The following is an 18002-nucleotide window of genomic DNA, read 5'->3' as shown; positions in this document are numbered from 1 at the left end:
AAAAAAAAAAAAAAAAAAAAAAAAAAAAAAAAAAAAAGAAGAAGAAAAAAGATGTCCCTGCTTTAGAGCTTTTGTGATATACCGTAACTGCAAAAGCTGTACCCATTTCCATTCTAAGTCTGAAGGTCTCTGCCTCTTAGCAATGCTGAATTACTAAGCTAATGAAAGAAAAAACATTTAACCTGGCATTAAAAATGTGAAACCCTACTAACTATAAATTCCTCACCCAGTTCTTCTTTTAAGCAAACACTCTACGTATCTGCCTGTGCACCTACTAAGTGTCGGACACCGTTCCAACCCTGCCTCTCAGTGCTCGCTCAGATGCAGGCGCGGGTCACCTGAAAATGGGGCTTGATTTCATAACCCAGAATAAAGTGCAATGACCTGGACTCCTCCCAACCTGCCTCTCTCAGAACGCTTCCAGCAGAGGCTCCCAGTCCACGTCCAAGGAGCTGCACTCCAGCCAAGGGTTCCAGGTAAGGAGAGGCCATTTTCTACCAGAGACCAGTCAGCCAGGTCCCTGGACTAGAATATGTGGAAGAGCAACAAGAAGGGGATTTACCTTGGTTGAAATCGTCGAACCACATAACCCAACCTCTTCAGGTGGCTGAAGACCTCAAAAGAAAAAAAAGGAAGCTCAGATGGCCACTTCTGGAAACACCAAATGGTTTCTCCAGACACAGGCCATCCCCAAGCCCTCCCTGCCCTTCCTGTACGCCCCCAGGTTCCACACCCTGCAACTAAGGTTGGAGCATGCTCCATTACGAACACCACCCCCAAAGATCTCAGGCTCAGAATTCCTGTGTCTTCCCGCTTACCTTACTCGGCACAAATGACATTTAGCCATTTCTTGACTTAAATGCAAATCCCAAAAAACTGACAGCCATGGAACCAGAAAACAACTACTCCCTGAAATACTTGAGTATTCTCATACCAAAGCTCCCGAGAGTGAAGCTGCTGACCACCATGGGAACAAAAAGATGGCAGAAGGTGGTGGGCATCTCCCCAGCCCCACGCCTCCACAGATACAGGTGGGGTGTCCCTGTATTCATATCAGAAGGACGTACACAAGAATGTCCCCCATCCTGCCTGATCTCTCAGCAGCCTTCAGCATAGCTAACCACTTCCTCTTTGAAAGACCTTCCCAGGCAGGGCGTGGTGGCTCACGCCTGTAATCCCAGCACTTTGGGAGGCCGAGACGGGTGGATCACGAGACGAGGTCAAGAGATCGAGACCATCCTGGTCAACATGGTGAAACCCCGTCTCTACTAAAATACAAAATTAGCTGGGCATGGTGGCACATGCCTGTAGTCCCAGCTACTCGGGAGGCTGAGGCAAAAGAATTGCTTGAACCCAGGAGACAGAGGTTGCGGTGAGCTGAGATTGCGCCATTGCACTCCAGCCTGGATAACAAGAATGAAACTCCGTCTCAAAAAAAAAAAAAAAAAAAAAAAAAAAAAAACCCCCCCCTGATTTTTGTTTGGGGGCTTTTTTTTTTCTTTTTTTTTTTTTTTTTTTTTTTTTTTGAGACGGAGTCTTGCTCTGTTGCCCAGGCTGGAGTACAGTGGCTCGATCTTGGCTCACTGCAACCTCTGCCCTCCGGGTTTAAGAGATTCTCCTGCCTCAGACTCCCGAGTAGCTGGGATTACAGGCTCACGCCACCATGCCCAGCTAATTTTTGTATTTTTAGTAGAGATGGGGTTTCACCATGTTGGCCAGGATGGTCTTGATCTCTTGATCTCATGATCCGCCTGCTTTGGCCTCCCAAAGTGTTGGGATAACAGGTGTGGGCCACTGTGCCTGGCCACAACTTTGGTTTTTCTCCTGTATCACCAGACACTCCTCAGTCTGTTTCTGCCTCTTATCTGCTCCCTAACCTACTCAGAGAGCCCCACGGCTCAGACCCAGCCCTCTACTCTGACGGCACTCTCATACTGTCCAGTAGTTCCAATACCATCCAGGTGCTCATGGCGCCCATACTGACATCTAGCCTTGACCTCTCCCCATGCTCCAGACTTGGATTCCAATTGTCCATCTGCTTGACATTCACTAGGATGTCCAAGAAGCTCCTCAAAATTAACTTATCCGAAATAGAGCTCCCTTGACTAGTATCATCCTCCCAAATCTGCTCCTCTTCATTCTTCATAGTCAGAATATGATGGTACCCTTCACCCACTTGCACATGCTCAAATCATGGATGGTAATCCTGGGTTCTCTCTCCTTAATCCTGACATGTAATCCATTGGCAAAGTCCTATCCATTCTTTCTCTAAAATATTTCTCAGATTCGTCTACTTTTCACTCACTGCAACCCCACCCACCCCCAACCTGGGACAAGCCCTCACCTTCTCTCACCTGAATGAACAGCCCATTCTCTTCCGATTCTCCTCCCCCACCTTATCTTCTGCCAGCACTGGGTTCTATGTGAAGCCAACAGGCCATCACTGCAATGTAAGCCTCATGACCGCACAGCCCTCGTCTGCCCTGCAGCCCCAGCATATGACAGTGTGCCAGGCACCTCATGGGTACTCGACAATGCTCACGGATTCAGTGGATGGGTGGCTCCTGGGGGCGGGATGGGGGCAGATACCTGGTACTGCAGGAAGGTAACAGTGTCGTCGGTCAGCAGCAGCTGGTAAGCTTCCTGGATAGACAGTGGCAGGTCTTGGTGGAAGAGCTGGATGGAGCCCTGGAAGTAGGGCCAACGCTCAGCTTATGAGCCCTCTCTGCATTGCCACAGAGTAGTGAGGCAACTTCCCAGCTCTGAAACCTCCCCCTCCACCTCCCAGCAGCACATCAAGAATGTGGCCAACCAGAAAAGCAGAGTAGCATCACTACTTTGGACTGGAATCCCTGTTCCCTGCAAAGTACTACCTCCTGCTCTAAAGGTTCGGTTATCCGTTCTCTAAAGACCGGGTTGTGTGTGCTTTTTCTCCGATAAAACGTGTCCTTCCCATCTTCGATCCCAACTCCTTCCCCACCTCCCGGGCCCTACTCACACACTCCAGGAGATACAAGGCCTCTTCCGGGTGAAGCCGCTGCCGGCCCTGCTCTGAGAAGCCCATGGTCTGCCAGAATTTGCCCTGTGTGGGGCCCAGAGCAAGTGTCACAGGGGAAGGAGGAGGGCAGGGAAGGCGGTCCCCGAGCTGGGAGCCCGCCGCTCACCGCAGGAGACTTCAACTCCACGAAGCCCTCTTCCGGCCTCCACTCGGCAGCCACCAAGCTGCCCCTGGCGAGGAGTGGGGAAGGGTACGCGTCAGTTCACGCGGGAGGCCCCCGCGGCCAGTCTCCGCCCCTGCTCCGCCCATCCCCGGGCCCGCCCCTCTCACAGGCGCTCTACGCGCTGCTCAGCCAGCAGCTGCCAGAGATCCTCCCGGCACCTGCGCAGCCGCTCGGCCTGGGCTGCCGAGCCGTCGGGCAGAAAGTCCTTGGGGCCATGTGAGCGCTGGGGCAGCTTCTGCGACCGCGAGCGGGAGGCGAAGAGCTCCCGGGCGCTGGGGGAAAAGGGGACTCAGGATCAGCGCCACGCATCGGGGGCCGCGCGGCCCGGTCTGGGCGCTGGTTTCTCCACCCGCACTGGTCTAGCGCCCCGCGCCCGCATCCCCCTCTGGCCGGGCGGGGCCGCGCCGCACCTGAGCACGCGTCCCGCAGGAACCTCCACTGCCGCCGGCTGGGGTTCGGGCTCGCGCTCAGGCTCCATCCTGCCGCCGCCTGCCGCTGCGCGCGCCGCCACGCCCCGCCCACTACCGGAGCTCCGCGTTGCCCTAGCGCCCGCCGATCCGTGCCGCCGCGGCAGCCCCGCCCCTTTCCCCGCCCCCTCTGCGCCCTCCTGACTGTCCCGGGTCCTAGTGCCCGGAACACGCGCCCCGACGCCGAGGCTCGGAGCTCAGCCCGCAGGTTGCTGGAGGTGCAGGAACCCCCCTCTCCTCTTCCCAGCCCTCCTTGGGGCTTCTCTCCAGTAAAGCCTCAGGAGCCGGCGGCCAGGAGGGCAGTACGAATGGTCACACGTGTTACCGCCGCTGCCCAGCCCCTCGCTGCTTAGTCCCCACCGTCCGGGCTGGGCAAGGAGGGCAGAAGAGCTCAGAGAAAGGCGAGCGGAGGGTGTGCAAATTCCGACTTTGCAGACCAAAGGACACCCGGGGACTGTCAGGAGCGGTCCGGGGAGGTTTGCCATTTCTTCGGGGTCTTCTGTTGGGTCCCTCCGGCCGAGCTCCGAAGCCAGGTTTTAAGGGGCAGGGGTGGGAGGCGCTGTCCGGCACGAGACGGTGCTGAAGCGCCACCTCCGCCCGGCAAGAGCGCCTCCTCGAGGCTGGGGTCCCCGCGCCGCCCCCGCGGGCCGTTCCGGCGCCGTCCGCTAGGTGGTGCCATTGCCCGGCCAGCGGCCACGGGTGGGCGACACCGGCCGCGGGCGGAGAGTACTGTAAGTGGGATCCCGCGTCTTGGCTGCCAACCCCCTTCACCTTACGTCTTCTCTCCTACCAGTCAGACCCGGGGTGTCTCGCCCTTGGGTCTAACTCCAGGGCCCCAGGTCACGACCGCTTCACCACCCCGGCCTCTTCGTTTTACCTGGGCGCATGCGCTGATCCGGTCAGCGCCCCCGCTGCGGGTGGACGAAAATGGGGGCGGGACCTGGCACGGATGGGGGCGGAGCCGTCGCCGCTGACTGACAGCCTGACTGCGCGGCCGGGACGGTCCCTCCGCTCCCGATCCGGCGGGAGGGAGGGGGGAGGGGCGGGATTTCCTGCGGGAGGCGCCGAGCCGGCCTTGGAAAAGGAGAAGGAGAAAGGGGGGCGGGGGGAGTGGGAGCCACCGTCCTGAGTGCCAGGGACCGAGCAGGGCCAGCCGGACCCCGGCGGGCGGCCGGGAAAGGTGAGGCCCGCGCTGGGGGTCAGCGCCCCTGGGGGCGGGCACAAACTAACTTTCCTTGCGGGATTGGCGGGCGCCTCCATCTCCTCGCTCCTTCCGTCCTCCTCGCGCCCCTTTTTCCATCCTCCGCGTTTATACCTCGGGGCTTGGCCCGCCCGGCTTCTCCCGCCGCTTTGTTCCCGGGGTGGGTTTGGGCTGGGCTGGGCTGGGCTGGACTGGGGGGTTGCTCGGCGCTGGAGGGACATTCCGGGGGGCGGGGGAACCAGGCCGACCCCAGGCACTGCCAAGGGCGCCCTCCGCCTACGTCGGCAACGGGTCCCGAGTGGGAGTGCCCCTGGGTTGGGTTTGGGACATTTGGGGAGTGAGGGGTTCCCGGCTAGGGCCCCAGGCCTGCGAGGATCTCATGCCACAAGACTTTGGCAACAAATGCGCTGCCACCGAGAAACTGACGTAAGCTTCTTTGCAGTGGAGTCCAGGGTTTGGGCTTCAGGTTCAGGCTTGGGGCGCTTGGGAGCCCGTTTATCAGCCGTGCCCGAGCTCTGTCTGTTTTCGTTGCCCAGCTGCTCCTCCACCCGACACAAGGGGCGAGGACGGGTCAGCAACAGGTGCTGTGAGCTTCGCTCTCCAGCAGGCAGAGCCCCCAGAAACGGGGGGCCAGAAGCACTTCACGCCCTCCGTTCACAAAGAGCCCTAGGGCTAGGGCATCCAGCCATTACTCCTCCGTAGGGCGGAGTCTGGGGGCTGGCTCCTTTGACAGGGAGTGACCCCTGCCCGCCTGCCTGTGCCTGTGCCTGACCCTCCCGGCCCCACCTTCTGGCCGCCAGTTGTCTGTGGGTGTCGGAGCCTGGGGCCGTGGAGAACAGGCTGCTGGCCCGGCCTGCCCCAGTATGTCATGCTGCCAGGGCCCCTCCTGCCCAAGGTTGAGGTACTGCCAGGTGCCCTGGGGCCCCAGTGACTCAGCCTCCCCCTTCCAGAATGGCACCTCCCCCCCACCAATACTCCTCTCAAGCATGGCAGCTTCCTCCGAACTTCAAGTGGCTCAGCTCCTCCATCAACTCTCAGGGGAGCCAGAGGGCTTCCTTAAGGTTCTGTCCTGCTCATCCTATGCACTCCGCTTCTGGAACCCTTGCAGGCTGTGGCCCAGCATTCAACAGAGACACTGCCCCTTTTCCAGACCCCTGGGACCCGTGCTGCCTGAGGCCCAAGGGAATGCTGGCTGCTTTCTGGGTAGGCACTGGTGTTCCCCAGCCAAGCCGGGAAGATTGGTGTGCCCGGTCCCAGCCCATCCTGGAGCTATCGGAAGCCACAAGCTGATATCCATCCAGATTTCCACATAACCTCCACCCCACAAAGATTGGCTTTCCTTCCTGTGGTGGCAGTTCACAGAGTACCTTTGGGAGTGACCCTCAGCACCTGACGAGGAGCCCGCTGCCTGGGACACCAGACTTGCTCCCCCAGAACTGGGAGCCCTCCAAGGAGCTGCGGCATGGTGCTCTGACGCCCCAGCTTGGACCCTTGCCCTGGACTCCTGAGCGCAGAGCTCAGACCAGGAGCCAGGATGGGTCGTGAACAGGACCTGATCGTCGCTGTCAAGAATGGAGATGTGACCGGTGTGCAGAAACTGGTGGCGAAGGTCAAGGCCACAAAGACAAGTGAGTACTTGGTGGGGTGAGCATCTAGCTGAAGCCCTCTGAGTGTTCAGGCCACTGAGGTTTGGGGCATGGGGGTGGGTCACTGTGATCTGCATGCTTGAGGAGGGTGGACTGTCTTGTGCTCAATAAGAAGTGCCTCTGTGTGAGAGAGCCAGAGAGAAAGTTGGGTTCCCCTTGCTGTGTGTCCTTAGGCAAGTCACTTAACCTCTCTGGGCTGCAGTTTCCTTGCTTGCAAAATGAGAGGGTTGAAGTACATTCATTCACGTCGTTATCGAATGCCTATTGCTTATCACCCAGGCTGGAGTGCAGTGGCATGATCTTGGCTCACTGGAACCTCCAACTTCTGGATTTAAGCCATTCTCCTGCCTCAGCCTCCTGAGTAGTTGGGATTACAGGTGTGCACCACCACACCTGGCTAATTTTTAAAAAAGTATTTTTGGTAGAGATGGAGCTTCACCATGTTGACCATGCTGGTCTCGAACTCCAGACCTCAAGTGATCCACCCACCTAGGCCTCCCAAAGTGCTGGGATTATAGGCATGAGTCACGGCGCCCAGCTCAGGCTCTGCTCTCAGCACTGGACCATAGTAGTGAATAAAACAGACCCAGATTCCTGTCCTCATGGAGTCGCCTTCTAGCAGGTGGTCTTTCTGATGTGTTCTTTGGAGCCATGGGGTTTCTGACAGTGGGTTAGAGAAGACTGAATAGCTAGAACTTCATCCCTACCCCCAACCTCAAATGCACACATTTCAACCAGAGCGTCTGTGTTTGTGTCTTAAGAGGATATCTGTAAGATAGCTTTTTTTTTTTTTTCTTGAGTTAGAGTCTCAATTTCTCACCCAGGCTGGAGTGCAGCGGTGCGATCTCAGCTCACTGCAACCTCCGCCTCTCGGGTTCAAGTGATTCTCCTGCCCGAGACTCCCAAGTAGCTGGGATCACAGGTGCCTGCCACCACGCCTGGCTAGTTTTTGTGTTTTTAGTAGAGACGGGGTTTCACCATGTTGGTCAGGCTGGTCTCGAACTCCTGACCTCAGGTGATCCACGTGCCTCGGCCTCCCAGAGTGCTGGATTACAGGCATGAGCTACTGCACCTGGTGGCAAGATCGCTTTTAAAAAGGGAGTTCTACTGCTTAAAAAAAGTTCAGCACTTTCTAAGCACTTGCTAAATAAAGTCCCTCTTACCCTGACATGTGTGCCCTTTGGGGCGGGGGAAGTGGGGGGCGTGATGGCCAGAGCTCGTTTGCTAGAGGTTTTCACATAGCCTGGAAGCTCGATGCAGTAGTGGCCACACCTGAGCCCCATGTCTTGGGTCCCTCTGTAGTGAGACCGCCTTATAGGGAGAATAGACCCCTGGGCTTCAGGGAACGCTCTCTGGGCTGTCCCAGGAGGCCACTGGACTTGTCACCTTGAGATCCTAGATCAGCATGGGCAGGAGGTGGGTCCTGCCACCAGACTGAGGCAGGAGTAGTTTCCTGGATGGGAAGGTCTCCTCTGGAGTGCAGGGGCTGTAGCCCCAAGACACACCTTGGCCATGTGCACTGGAAGGAGTCCCCCAGGCTACCTGAACACCTGGGGTCTGGGTACCAGAGGAAGAGCTTTAACCTCATGCATCCACTGGCACATCAGGGCAGGGTGGGAGACCCAGGGTCCGGAGAGGTGGCAATGTGGGGTGGTCTCTGTGCCTAGGGAAGTAGACACAGGGTGAGTGCCACAGGGGAGGTGCTAAGGAGGTCCCAGGGGAGAGCCCTAAGGTTCAACAGTGCAGCCACTCCCTTCATCTGTCACCTTTGTGTTGTTTTTGGCAACCTGCCCAGTGGGGCCTTGATCAAGCTGCTGCTGGCCTCGCAGCTCTGGGGCCTCAAAGTGAGGCCCGCAGGTGGGGTCTGGAGACCAGTGGCTGGAACTGCAGATCCAGGCTTTTAGGCTCTGAGAAGGTCCCTTGTGCCCAGTGGGAAATGTCTGTGGGGAAAGACGTCTTCCTTTAGTCCCATAGGGGAGAATTCACCCTGTGCAGGGTATAGGCACAGGCACAGCATGACTGGGGCCTGGGATTCCTTGCGAGGCCCTGGCACTGTGCCTCCTCCCAAGTCCTCTGAGAAGCTGGTGACAAAAGTGAGATCACAAGATGACATTTGCAAACCTTATAGTTTATGAAATATTGTAATTTCCTTATCTGCCTCTGAGATAGGTATTTCAATATTCATTCTGCAGATAAGGAAAGTGATGCTCAGAGAGGGTTAGTGACTTGCCTAAAGTCACACAGCCATAGCATGGGAGAGCAGAGGCAAAGCTGCACCCTGTCCCCTGTGCTCTGCACTCAGCTGCCCATCAGAATTCCCTGTTCTTTTCAGAGATGGGGGTCTCACTTTGGGAAGTCAAGGCAGGCGGATCACCTGAGGTCAGGAGTTTGAGACCAGCCAGACCAACATGGAGAAACTCCGTCTCTACTAAAATTACAAAATTAGCCAGATGTGGTGGTGCGTGCCTGTAATCCCAGCTACTCGGGAGGCTGAGGCAAGAGAATCGCTTGAACCCAGGAGGCGGAGGTTGGGGTGAGCTGAGATCGTGCTATTGCACTCCAGCCTGAGCAACAAGAGCAAAACTGTCTCAAAAAAAATTAAAAATAATGGAAGTACAGACTGGGCCAGCCATGATGGCACACACCTATAGTCCCAACTACTCAGGAGGCTGAGACGGGAGGGTAACTTTAGCCTAGGAGTTTGAGACTAGCCTAGGCAACATAGTAAGATGCTGTCTCTGCAAAAAATTATGAAATTATCTGGGCATGGTGGCACATTCCTGTAGTCCCAGCTACTCAGGAGGCTGAGGTGGGAGGATTGCTTGAGCCTGGGAGGTCAAGGCTGCAGTGAGCCGAGATCGTACCATTACACTCCAGCCAGGGCAACAGAACAAAACCCTGTCTCAAAAAATTTAACAAATAAAAGTGCAGACTCCTTGGATTCCCCTGAAAATCAGACTCATCAGAGGGCCTGGGACTCTGAATCAGGACGTTCTCCTGGTAATTCTAATGCAGTTCTCAGGAGTGGGGCTGGGAACTCTTGCTCCGTATCACAAGAAAGCAGAGGAAACTGCTACAAGGGAGGTGTCAGGACTCCCCTTTTTTCCTTCTGAGGGGTAGCTGGAGCTTTATAGCTATCCAGAGAGAGAACAGAGAGGCGGGAGATGCTCCCTCAGCCTCCTCCCTTTGATATCTGGCTGATTCTCTGCCCCCACCCAGGTCCCCTTCAGGGAGCAGGTGGCTGAGAGAAGAGGGATACAGTTGTCCTGACCCTGCTCCTCCACACCACTCCCTTTTCCTAACAATCTCCTTCTTTGGCCAGAGGAAATGGGGTGTGCTGGGGCAGCTGGCTGAGCTCACATCCTCTGCCCGGGCGCCTAAATCAGGAGCCACCCTTCCACCCCCAGCGCCAGGCCCGGGAAGTAGGCTGTACTGCAGAGGAAGTGCCTGGAACCGGGACCCTCTGTCCTCCCGCCAAGGTCCCCAGCCCGGTCATTCTGAGCCTCTCCCCCACTGCCTTTCCGGCCATTGTTCTGGAAAGAACGGAGCCACCCAGCCTGGCCCTTGCCCTGTTCCTGTCCCGCCTGTCACATTGTCCTGCCCCTCCCTGGAGGAACTGCATCCCACCACCCAGCTGCCTCATCCCAAACTGTCCAGGCTGTTGGAGGAGGAGGGCTGATGGAAGAGGAGGCAGCTTGAAGGGCGCTCTGTGTCTCTTCCCTGCTGACCTCGTATTCACTGGGACTCAGAGAGGTGCGGTGGCAGGCCAAGGTCACACAGCCAGAGTGAGCATTTGAACTGTGCACTTCCGCTTCTAGAGTCCCTCTTCTTTCTACTGCCTCGAATAGTTCTGTATGAAAAAGGGAAATGGTTCTTTCCAAGGGGACTGAAGAAAAATGGAGTCTATGTTTCTTCCCAGTGGCTGCAGCCCCTTTAGCTTTTTGTCCCTCCTTGGCCCTGTCCTTACCTTTGTGGCACAGTGTCCTTCAGCTTGGCCCTCAGTGTAGCTGTCCCCTCCCTCCCTGTGCCATGCTCCCCACTGCAAGGTTGGTCCCTCCCCTCCCTGTTGGAATGAAGCCCTGTCCTGCCCAGGCTACTGGGGTATTGAGGGGCCCACCGGAGCCTGGGGGGCAGGCCTGGGCCAGCACGCTTGGCACTCCGCCCAGCCTCGTTGAGCCAGGCTCACTCCTTCCCTGCAGGGTTCTAGCAGGAGGCAGGGGCAGCCCGGGACAGGCCTTCCTTCCCTCCCCGGCACTTCAAGAACCACTCCCACCAGTTCCCTGGATCACTCGGGGAGCACACCTGCCTGAACCCTGCCCCGAGGGGTTGGCCCCAGCACCTCTTACCACCAACCTGCAGAGTTCTTGTCCAGGCCATGGACATGTCAGCAGTAGCAGGGACTCCCCAGGCAGTCTGAGAACCCACTGGGATCCCAGTGGGAACAGTGTGGCTCCTGTGCCAGCTCTTGTTGGAGGACCATCACCCTAACATCGGGATGGCACTGACCAACACATCAGGAGGGCTAGATGGCAAGAGCGCCTCTCTTTGCATATGACAAGGTCAGGCACTGTACTCACAGCCCCTGTGAGCAGGTTCTGATCAGCTCGTTTTACAGTTGAGGACACTGAGCCTGGGAGGTTAAATGACTTGTCATGGTCACACAGCTAGCCCCTGGCAGAGCTGGGGTGGGGTAGAGGCCTGACTGATGTCACCTTCCCCTGGAATGCCCAGGACTGGGCATAGTGGTGCTTCAGGCAGCATTTGTCCTGCCCTTGAACACCTAGTGCCTCTTTCCTTCTCTTCCCCCACTCCTCGGCCCAATAGGACAACGTGACTCACTGCCTGGCCCATTCAGGCAGGAATGCTAACCATCCACACCGTGGGCCTGTCCGCTGAGGGCACATTGTGCCAGTCCCACCCCCTGCCCCCTTTGGCTCTATAAACAAGTGGGGCTGGGGTGAGGGGAAGCCAGGCACCGCCGAAGCAGCATCCTGCCCTGGCTGCCGTCATGCTGACAGGCTGGTGGGCCAGGGTGGGAGCCACAGGGACGGGACAGGCAAAAGGCCATGGGGCAGGTACTTTCCTGCACACCAAGAGGTCAGCCGGGCTGTGACCGGTGGGGAGAGGGATGCTGGGTGAGGGTAGATTATCTGATGGCCCTGACACCTCCTCTCCTGAACCCCCCCAGAGCTCCTGGGCTCCACAAAGAGGCTCAACGTGAACTACCAGGATGCTGATGGGTGAGTGGGAGCCCCCTTCCCTCTGCAGAGCTGCTGGGTGGGAGCAGTAGAGCCCCAGGGGTGGGGCTAGAAGGAAAGATCCTGAGGCCCAGGGTCCCTTTGGCCCTGGACGTGTATTTGCTTCGAATTATGGGTCCTGTCCCTAGGGCCAGAGGGAGGGGGCACCCGCCCGCCTGTGGAGTTAGCCCAGAGTGAGGGGCCTCCTGGGGTCAGATTCCTTTGGGGCTCCCTTTTCTCCCTGGAGGGTAGGAGCCCTCAGGCTCCTGCTCCCACGGCCCCCTCCCCTGGGCCAGCTGGGAATTGGGGGCCAGACAAACAGGCCTCTCAGTGCAGACACAGAGCCCTTTCATGCTGTGGCCCAGCCACTGCGCTCCCACGGCAGGGCTGGCAGGGTGGGGTGGCCAGTAACCCATCCCTGCCAGCCCCCAGGAGAGGTTTGGGTATGGAAGACCAGGATTTGGGGGTAAAGGCTGCCCACCAACACCCCCAACTTTGTGTCCCCCCACACCAGATTCTCTGCCCTCCATCACGCCGCTTTGGGGGGCAGCCTGGAGCTCATAGCCTTGCTGCTAGAGGCTCAGGCCACCGTTGACATCAAGGACAGCAATGGTGAGACCCCCATGTGCCCCTGACCCCCACCCCGGGCAGGTAGGAGCCCTACCCAGACCCTGGACCAGAGCTTGCTCCCGTTACAACGTAGCAGTGCTAATAGATGTTAGCACAGCTTCTCCAGGCTTGCAAGTGGCTTTTCCCTGTTTGATCTTTACAGTTTTCTTGCATAGAGGGTGGTACTAACATCCCATTATTCAGATGAGTGGTTGAGGCTCAGCGAGGTCTTGTCGCTGTCCTGGGGTCATCATCATCCGAGGTGGGCACGGCAGGACTCTGGCTTCAGCCCCGTCAAGCTGGACCTCTTCCTGACCACATGCAGGTGGAGCTGGCATTGCATCCCCTGGTCCCCTCAGCTGGCCTGGCTCCATCCTCTGCTCAGTCCCTCTCCACCCCCAACGCCACCCCAGGACGTTCCTCAGAACCTCTTCCCTCCTGCCAGGCATGCGCCCACTACACTATGCAGCTTGGCAGGGCCGGCTGGAGCCCGTGAGGCTGCTGCTGCGTGCCTCCGCGGCCGTCAATGCCGCCTCGCTGGACGGGCAGATCCCCTTGCACCTGGCCGCGCAGTATGGACACTATGAGGTGGTATGTGAGGCTGCCCACAGGGACTTGGCACAGGGCGCAGCGGGGTGCTGGACAAGCCAGGCCCCCTCACTTGGCTCCCCTTGACCCTAGTCAGAAATGCTCCTCCAGCATCAGTCCAACCCGTGCCTGGTCAACAAGGCCAAGAAGACACCCCTGGATCTGGCCTGTGAATTTGGCCGACTCAAGGTGAGGCTCGCAGCCTTGGGGTGCTGGGTCCTAGACGTGTACAAGGTCTGAGGAGGAGGCTCTAACTGGGTGCTGGGTTGTTGTAGGTGGCCCAGCTGCTACTGAACAGCCACTTATGTGTGGCACTACTGGAGGGCGAGGCCAAGGACCCGTGTGACCCCAACTACACCACACCCCTGCATTTGGCTGCCAAGAATGGCCACAGAGAAGTCATCAGGTACCCTTGGGGTACCCCCACTTTTTCATCACCTTCCTGTGGGACCATCGGTGCCCCTCAGTGCCTTTCCCTGCTGCCCTCTTTACCTGGGCTCTCCATCTCCCAGCCCCCAGCAGTCAGCATCCCCTCCTGCCCCACCTCCCTATGACTCCCCCCGCCCATTGCAGGCAGCTCCTGAGAGCCGGGATCGAGATCAACCGCCAGACGAAGACTGGCACAGCGCTCCACGAGGCCGCACTGTACGGCAAGACCGAGGTGGTGCGGCTGCTCCTGGAGGTGGGTGTGGGCCCCTGCTCCCTCACAGGTGTCCCTGGAGCCTCTGCCCTGGGCCCTGACTGGCTGGGGAGGTTCGGGAGGGAGGACTCCAGCATGGCTTTTGCATGGACGTCAGGGAAGAGGCCTGACTTCCTTCTGAACGGTGCTGAGGCAGTAGAGATGGATTGGGAGCAGACCAGCCCAATTCGCTCTGCCGCCTACTAGCTGAGTGAACTTGAGCTTGTCCTTGATTGAGTCCCTGAGTTTCTATTTCCTCGTCTGTAAAATCTGAAAATGATAATAGTACCTACATCCTGGGTAGCTGAGAGAAGTGGGAGGAGAGGTGCCTAGCGTGTGCTCATGCGTCACTTTGCGCCCAGGGAGGTGTGGACGTGAACATCCGGAATACATATAACCAGACGGCGCTGGACATAGTGAATCAGTTCACCACCTCCCAGGCCAGCCGGGAAATCAAGCAACTACTGCGGGGTAAGTGCAGGGAGGAGACCTTGCCCAGGGGGCCTGGTGGAGGGGGAGTGGATGTCCCTGGGGGAGGGTTGTCAAGGGGATACGGGTTGGGAAGATGCCCTAAGGACCCTTAGATGACACCTTTCCCCCACCCCGTTCTCTTAGAGGCCTCAGGGATCCTAAAGGTCCGAGCGCTCAAGGATTTCTGGAACCTCCACGATCCCACTGCTCTCAATGTCCGGGCAGGGGATGTCATCACGGTGAGGGGCCAGGCAGACATTCCTTGGCACATACAAATGATTTTGGTTACTGATTTGGGCACCTGGCTATGTTACCAGGTTCTGCTCTGAGGTTTCTATATTCACCCTCATTTAACTCTTCCCAAAGCCAGGGAAGGCAGTGCGATTAGCATTTCTTCTTTAGGAATGACAAACTTGAGAATTAAACAAAATAAAATTAAGAGAAATTAAAGTGACTTGCCCAAGGTCACACAGCTAGCAAGTAGTGGAGCTGTGATTTGACCACAGGCCGCCACCAGGGCTCATCCTGGAGGCACAGGGGAGATTGGGCTGGCTGCTGGCAGCAGGGGCGGAATTTGGGCCAGTGTGGGCATCAGAGGCCAGCTCCTTGGGGGCAGGGGAAGAGCTGGACCAGGGTTGCTGGACTGCAGCTGCAGGAACAGCTGTTTGCCACTTGCCTGGTGCTGGGAGTGACCAGGTCCCTGCCCCCCACCCCTGGACGCAGGTGCTAGAACAGCATCCCGACGGCCGCTGGAAGGGCCACATCCATGAGAGCCAAAGGGGCACAGACCGCATAGGCTACTTCCCCCCGGGCATCGTCGAGGTGGTCAGCAAGCGGGTGGGTGTCCCTGCAGCCCGCCTCCCCTCCGCACCCACCCCCCTGCGCCCAGGCTTCTCCCGGACACCGCAGCCTCCTGCCGATGACCCCCTGCACCCTCTTACCTACGGCCAGCTTCCTCGGGTGGGCCTCAGCCCAGACAGCCCAGGTACATCCTCCCAGGGGGCAGTGCTGGGCACTGTGTGGGTGTGTGGCCTGGGCAAGCTGCCAGTCAGCTGTTGGCAGTGTCCCCGGGGCTCTGACCCTTGGCTTCTCCCCCCCACAGCAGGTGACAGGAATAGCGTGGGCAGTGAGGGCAGTGTGGGCAGTATCCGCAGCGCTGGCAGCGGGCAGAGCTCCGAGGGCACTAACGGCCACGGCCCTGGCCTCCTGATTGAGAATGCCCAGGTAGGATGGTGAGGTCAGGAACCAGGGCAGGGCTCGCCCCCCACTGCCAGTTCCTCAAATGCTAAGTTAGCTCATGCCCTGTCTCCAGCCACTGCCCTCAGCCGGAGAGGACCAGGTGCTGCCGGGACTCCACCCACCATCCCTGGCAGGTAGGAAGGGTCAGGGGAGCTAGATTGGCTAGGAAAGGTACAGGTAAGGAGGCCAAGGGTGGGCACCCCTTCCTCCTGCCACCTCTCCATTCCATGTCTCTCCCTCCTTGAAGACAACCTGAGCCACCGCCCTCTGGCCAACTGCCGCTCTGGGGAGCAGATCTTCACCCAGGACGTGCGGCCCGAACAGCTGCTGGAGGGGAAGGTGTGAACTCCCCTGGGGTGCACTGTGGGCCTTGGGGCTGGGGTGGGTAGGGCAGGGAGATGCAAGGGCCTCTGTATGGACTGAAGTCCTGCTCAGGCAGGCCCCTGGGGGGAGGCTGGAGGCTTGGCCCAGTTCCTGCTAATTCTGCCCCCTTCCCCCACCCCACAGGATGCACAGGCTATTTATAACTGGCTGAGTGAATTCCAGCTGGAGGGCTACACTGCCCACTTTCTGCAGGCTGGCTATGATGTGCCTACCATCAGCCGTATGACGCCTGAGGTGGGTGCTGTAGCCCAGGAGCAGTGCCCAGTGGGCCGGGGAGGGCCCAGCAGGCAGGGGAAGGGCCTGATGGCCAGACTCTGTGCGGCAGGATCTGACGGCCATCGGGGTGACCAAGCCTGGCCACAGGAAGAAGATTGCCTCAGAGATTGCTCAGCTCAGCATTGCTGAGTGGCTGCCTACCTACATCCCGGTGAGCCATCAGGGTGGTTGGGGAGTGGGGCACGTGCTGTCGCCCATCAGGGTGGCTGGGGAGTAGGGCACGTGCTGGTGCCTTTTCCTCTCTGGCTGGGGGCGGAGGCTGGCCGGGAGCTGTTTTGAGGACGATGCTCTTCCAGACGGACCTGCTGGAGTGGCTGTGTGCACTGGGGCTGCCGCAGTACCACAAGCAGCTGGTGAGCAGCGGCTACGATTCCATGGGGTTGGTGACCGACCTCACCTGGGAGGAGCTGCAGGAGATCGGGGTCAACAAGCTCGGTGAGGACTGCCCTGAGGCCTGGCCCCACCCACCTTTGGGGTCTCCAAGAGAAGAGAGAATGGGGCCCAGTCGTGACCAGGACAACCCCAGCCCCAGCTAACTTTGCCACTTCTGTTTCCATCTCAGGGCATCAGAAGAAGCTTATGCTGGGGGTGAAGCGGCTGGCAGAGCTTCGGCGGGGCTTGCTGCAGGGAGAGGCCCTCAGTGAAGGCGGGCGCCGGCTGGCCAAGGGTCCGGAGCTGATGGCCATTGAGGGCCTAGAGAATGGGGAAGTCCCAGCTACCGCCAGCCCGCGGCTCCTCACCTTCCAGGGCAGCGAGCTGAGCCAAGAGCTACAGGCAGCCATGGCAGGGGGTGGCCCTGAGCCACTCCCCCTCCCACCTGCCCGCTCTCCCAGCCAGGAGAGCATCGGGGCACGCTCACGGGGGTCCGGCCACTCACAGGAACAGCCTGCCCTACAGCCCGGAGGTGGAGATCCTAGCACCCTCCAGGAGAGGAACCTTCCAGAGGGCACAGAGCGGCCCCCTAAGCTTTGTACCCTACTTCCTGGCCAAGGACCCCCACCCTATGTTTTTATGAGCCCCCAGGGCTCCCCCTCCAGCCCGGCCCCAGGGCCACCTCCTGGCGCACCCTGGGCCTTCTCCTACTTGGCTGGACCCCCTGCCACTCCCCCAGACCCACCTCGACCTAAGCGCCGGTCCCACAGCCTGAGCCGCCCTGGCCCCATGGATGGGGACACTGAAGGGGAGGCCGAAGGGCCAGTGGGCAGTGCCCTGGGCAGTTATGCCACCCTTACCCGGCGGCCAGGACGCAGCGCCCTTGCCCGGACCAGTCCTAGCGCCACCCCGACCCCAGCTCGAGGGACTCCTCGAAGCCAGTCCTTCGCCCTGCGGGCCCGGCGCAAAGGCCCCCCACCCCCACCCCCCAAGCGCCTAAGCTCTGTCTCTGGCCCTACCCCAGAGGCACCTCCCCTAGACGGGAGCCCAGGGCACAAGGAGGGGGCCTCAGGGCCCCGAAGGCGAACACTGAGTGAACCCGCTGGCCCCTCAGAGCCCCCTGGCCCACCTGCCCCGTCGGGGCCCTCGTCGGACACGGAGGAGGAGGAGCCAGGCCCCGAGGGGACGCCCCCATCTCGGGGCAGCTCTGGGGAAGGGCTGCCGTTTGCAGAGGAAGGGAACCTGACCATCAAACAGCGGCCGAAGCCCGCTGGCCCCCCACCCCGAGAGACATCCGTGCCCCCGGGCCTCGATTTCAACCTCACGGAATCAGACACTGTTAAGCGGAGGCCCAAGTGCCGGGAGAGAGAGCCGCTGCAGACCGCCCTGCTGGCCTTCGGAGTGGCCAGCGCCACGCCTGGCCCTGCTGCCCCCCTGCCCTCCTCAGCTCCTGGCGAGTCTCCTTCAGCTTCTCCTAGCCCTCCTCAGCCTGAGCCCAGCAGCCTTCCACCCCAAGGAGCCCCAGCCCCCCTTGCTCCCAGCCCCGCCACACAGCCCTTGGTGCTGCCCTGCCCAGGGCCGGGTCTGGAGAGCTCAGCAGCTAGTCAGCGGA

General features: G+C 59.3%; 2 protein-coding genes across 3 annotated transcripts in view; one reads left to right on the top strand and one right to left on the bottom strand.

The window, feature by feature from the left end:
- TSEN54 (tRNA splicing endonuclease subunit 54) overlaps nt 1-3768 on the bottom strand; it is a 9485-nt gene extending 5717 nt beyond the window's left edge. Inside the window, exons 1-6 of one of the 2 annotated variants that reach the window (XM_017535746.2) lie at nt 3632-3768; nt 3329-3493; nt 3165-3228; nt 2999-3082; nt 2590-2688; nt 563-615 (exon numbers count right to left, since the gene is read on the bottom strand). In XM_017535746.2, the coding sequence (XP_017391235.1) occupies nt 563-615; nt 2590-2688; nt 2999-3082; nt 3165-3228; nt 3329-3493; nt 3632-3699 (533 nt within the window). In that variant the 5' untranslated portion in view covers nt 3700-3768. The remainder of the gene's footprint in view (nt 1-562; nt 616-2589; nt 2689-2998; nt 3083-3164; nt 3229-3328; nt 3494-3631) is intronic. The other variant, XM_017535745.2, reaches the window with a different exon arrangement.
- A 923-nt stretch (nt 3769-4691) lies between these two features.
- CASKIN2 (CASK interacting protein 2) lies at nt 4692-18001 on the top strand (the record flags this gene model as incomplete). The annotated part of the gene is made up of 18 exons (XM_037741043.1): nt 4692-4868; nt 6040-6517; nt 11724-11775; nt 12287-12384; nt 12827-12972; nt 13063-13158; nt 13245-13375; nt 13543-13651; nt 14011-14119; nt 14264-14358; nt 14843-15104; nt 15222-15343; nt 15432-15492; nt 15606-15697; nt 15866-15976; nt 16068-16169; nt 16315-16453; nt 16581-18001. Coding segments are annotated over exons 2-18 (3240 nt in total), but the record flags the coding sequence as incomplete, so codon positions are not given.
- Nucleotide 18002: the final 1 nt, after the last annotated feature.

This window comes from Cebus imitator, unplaced genomic scaffold, assembly GCF_001604975.1.
Source record: "Cebus imitator isolate Cc_AM_T3 unplaced genomic scaffold, Cebus_imitator-1.0 Scaffold93, whole genome shotgun sequence".
Classification (NCBI taxonomy): Eukaryota; Metazoa; Chordata; class Mammalia; order Primates; family Cebidae; genus Cebus; species Cebus imitator.
This window is presented reverse-complemented; position numbering and strand designations above follow the sequence as displayed.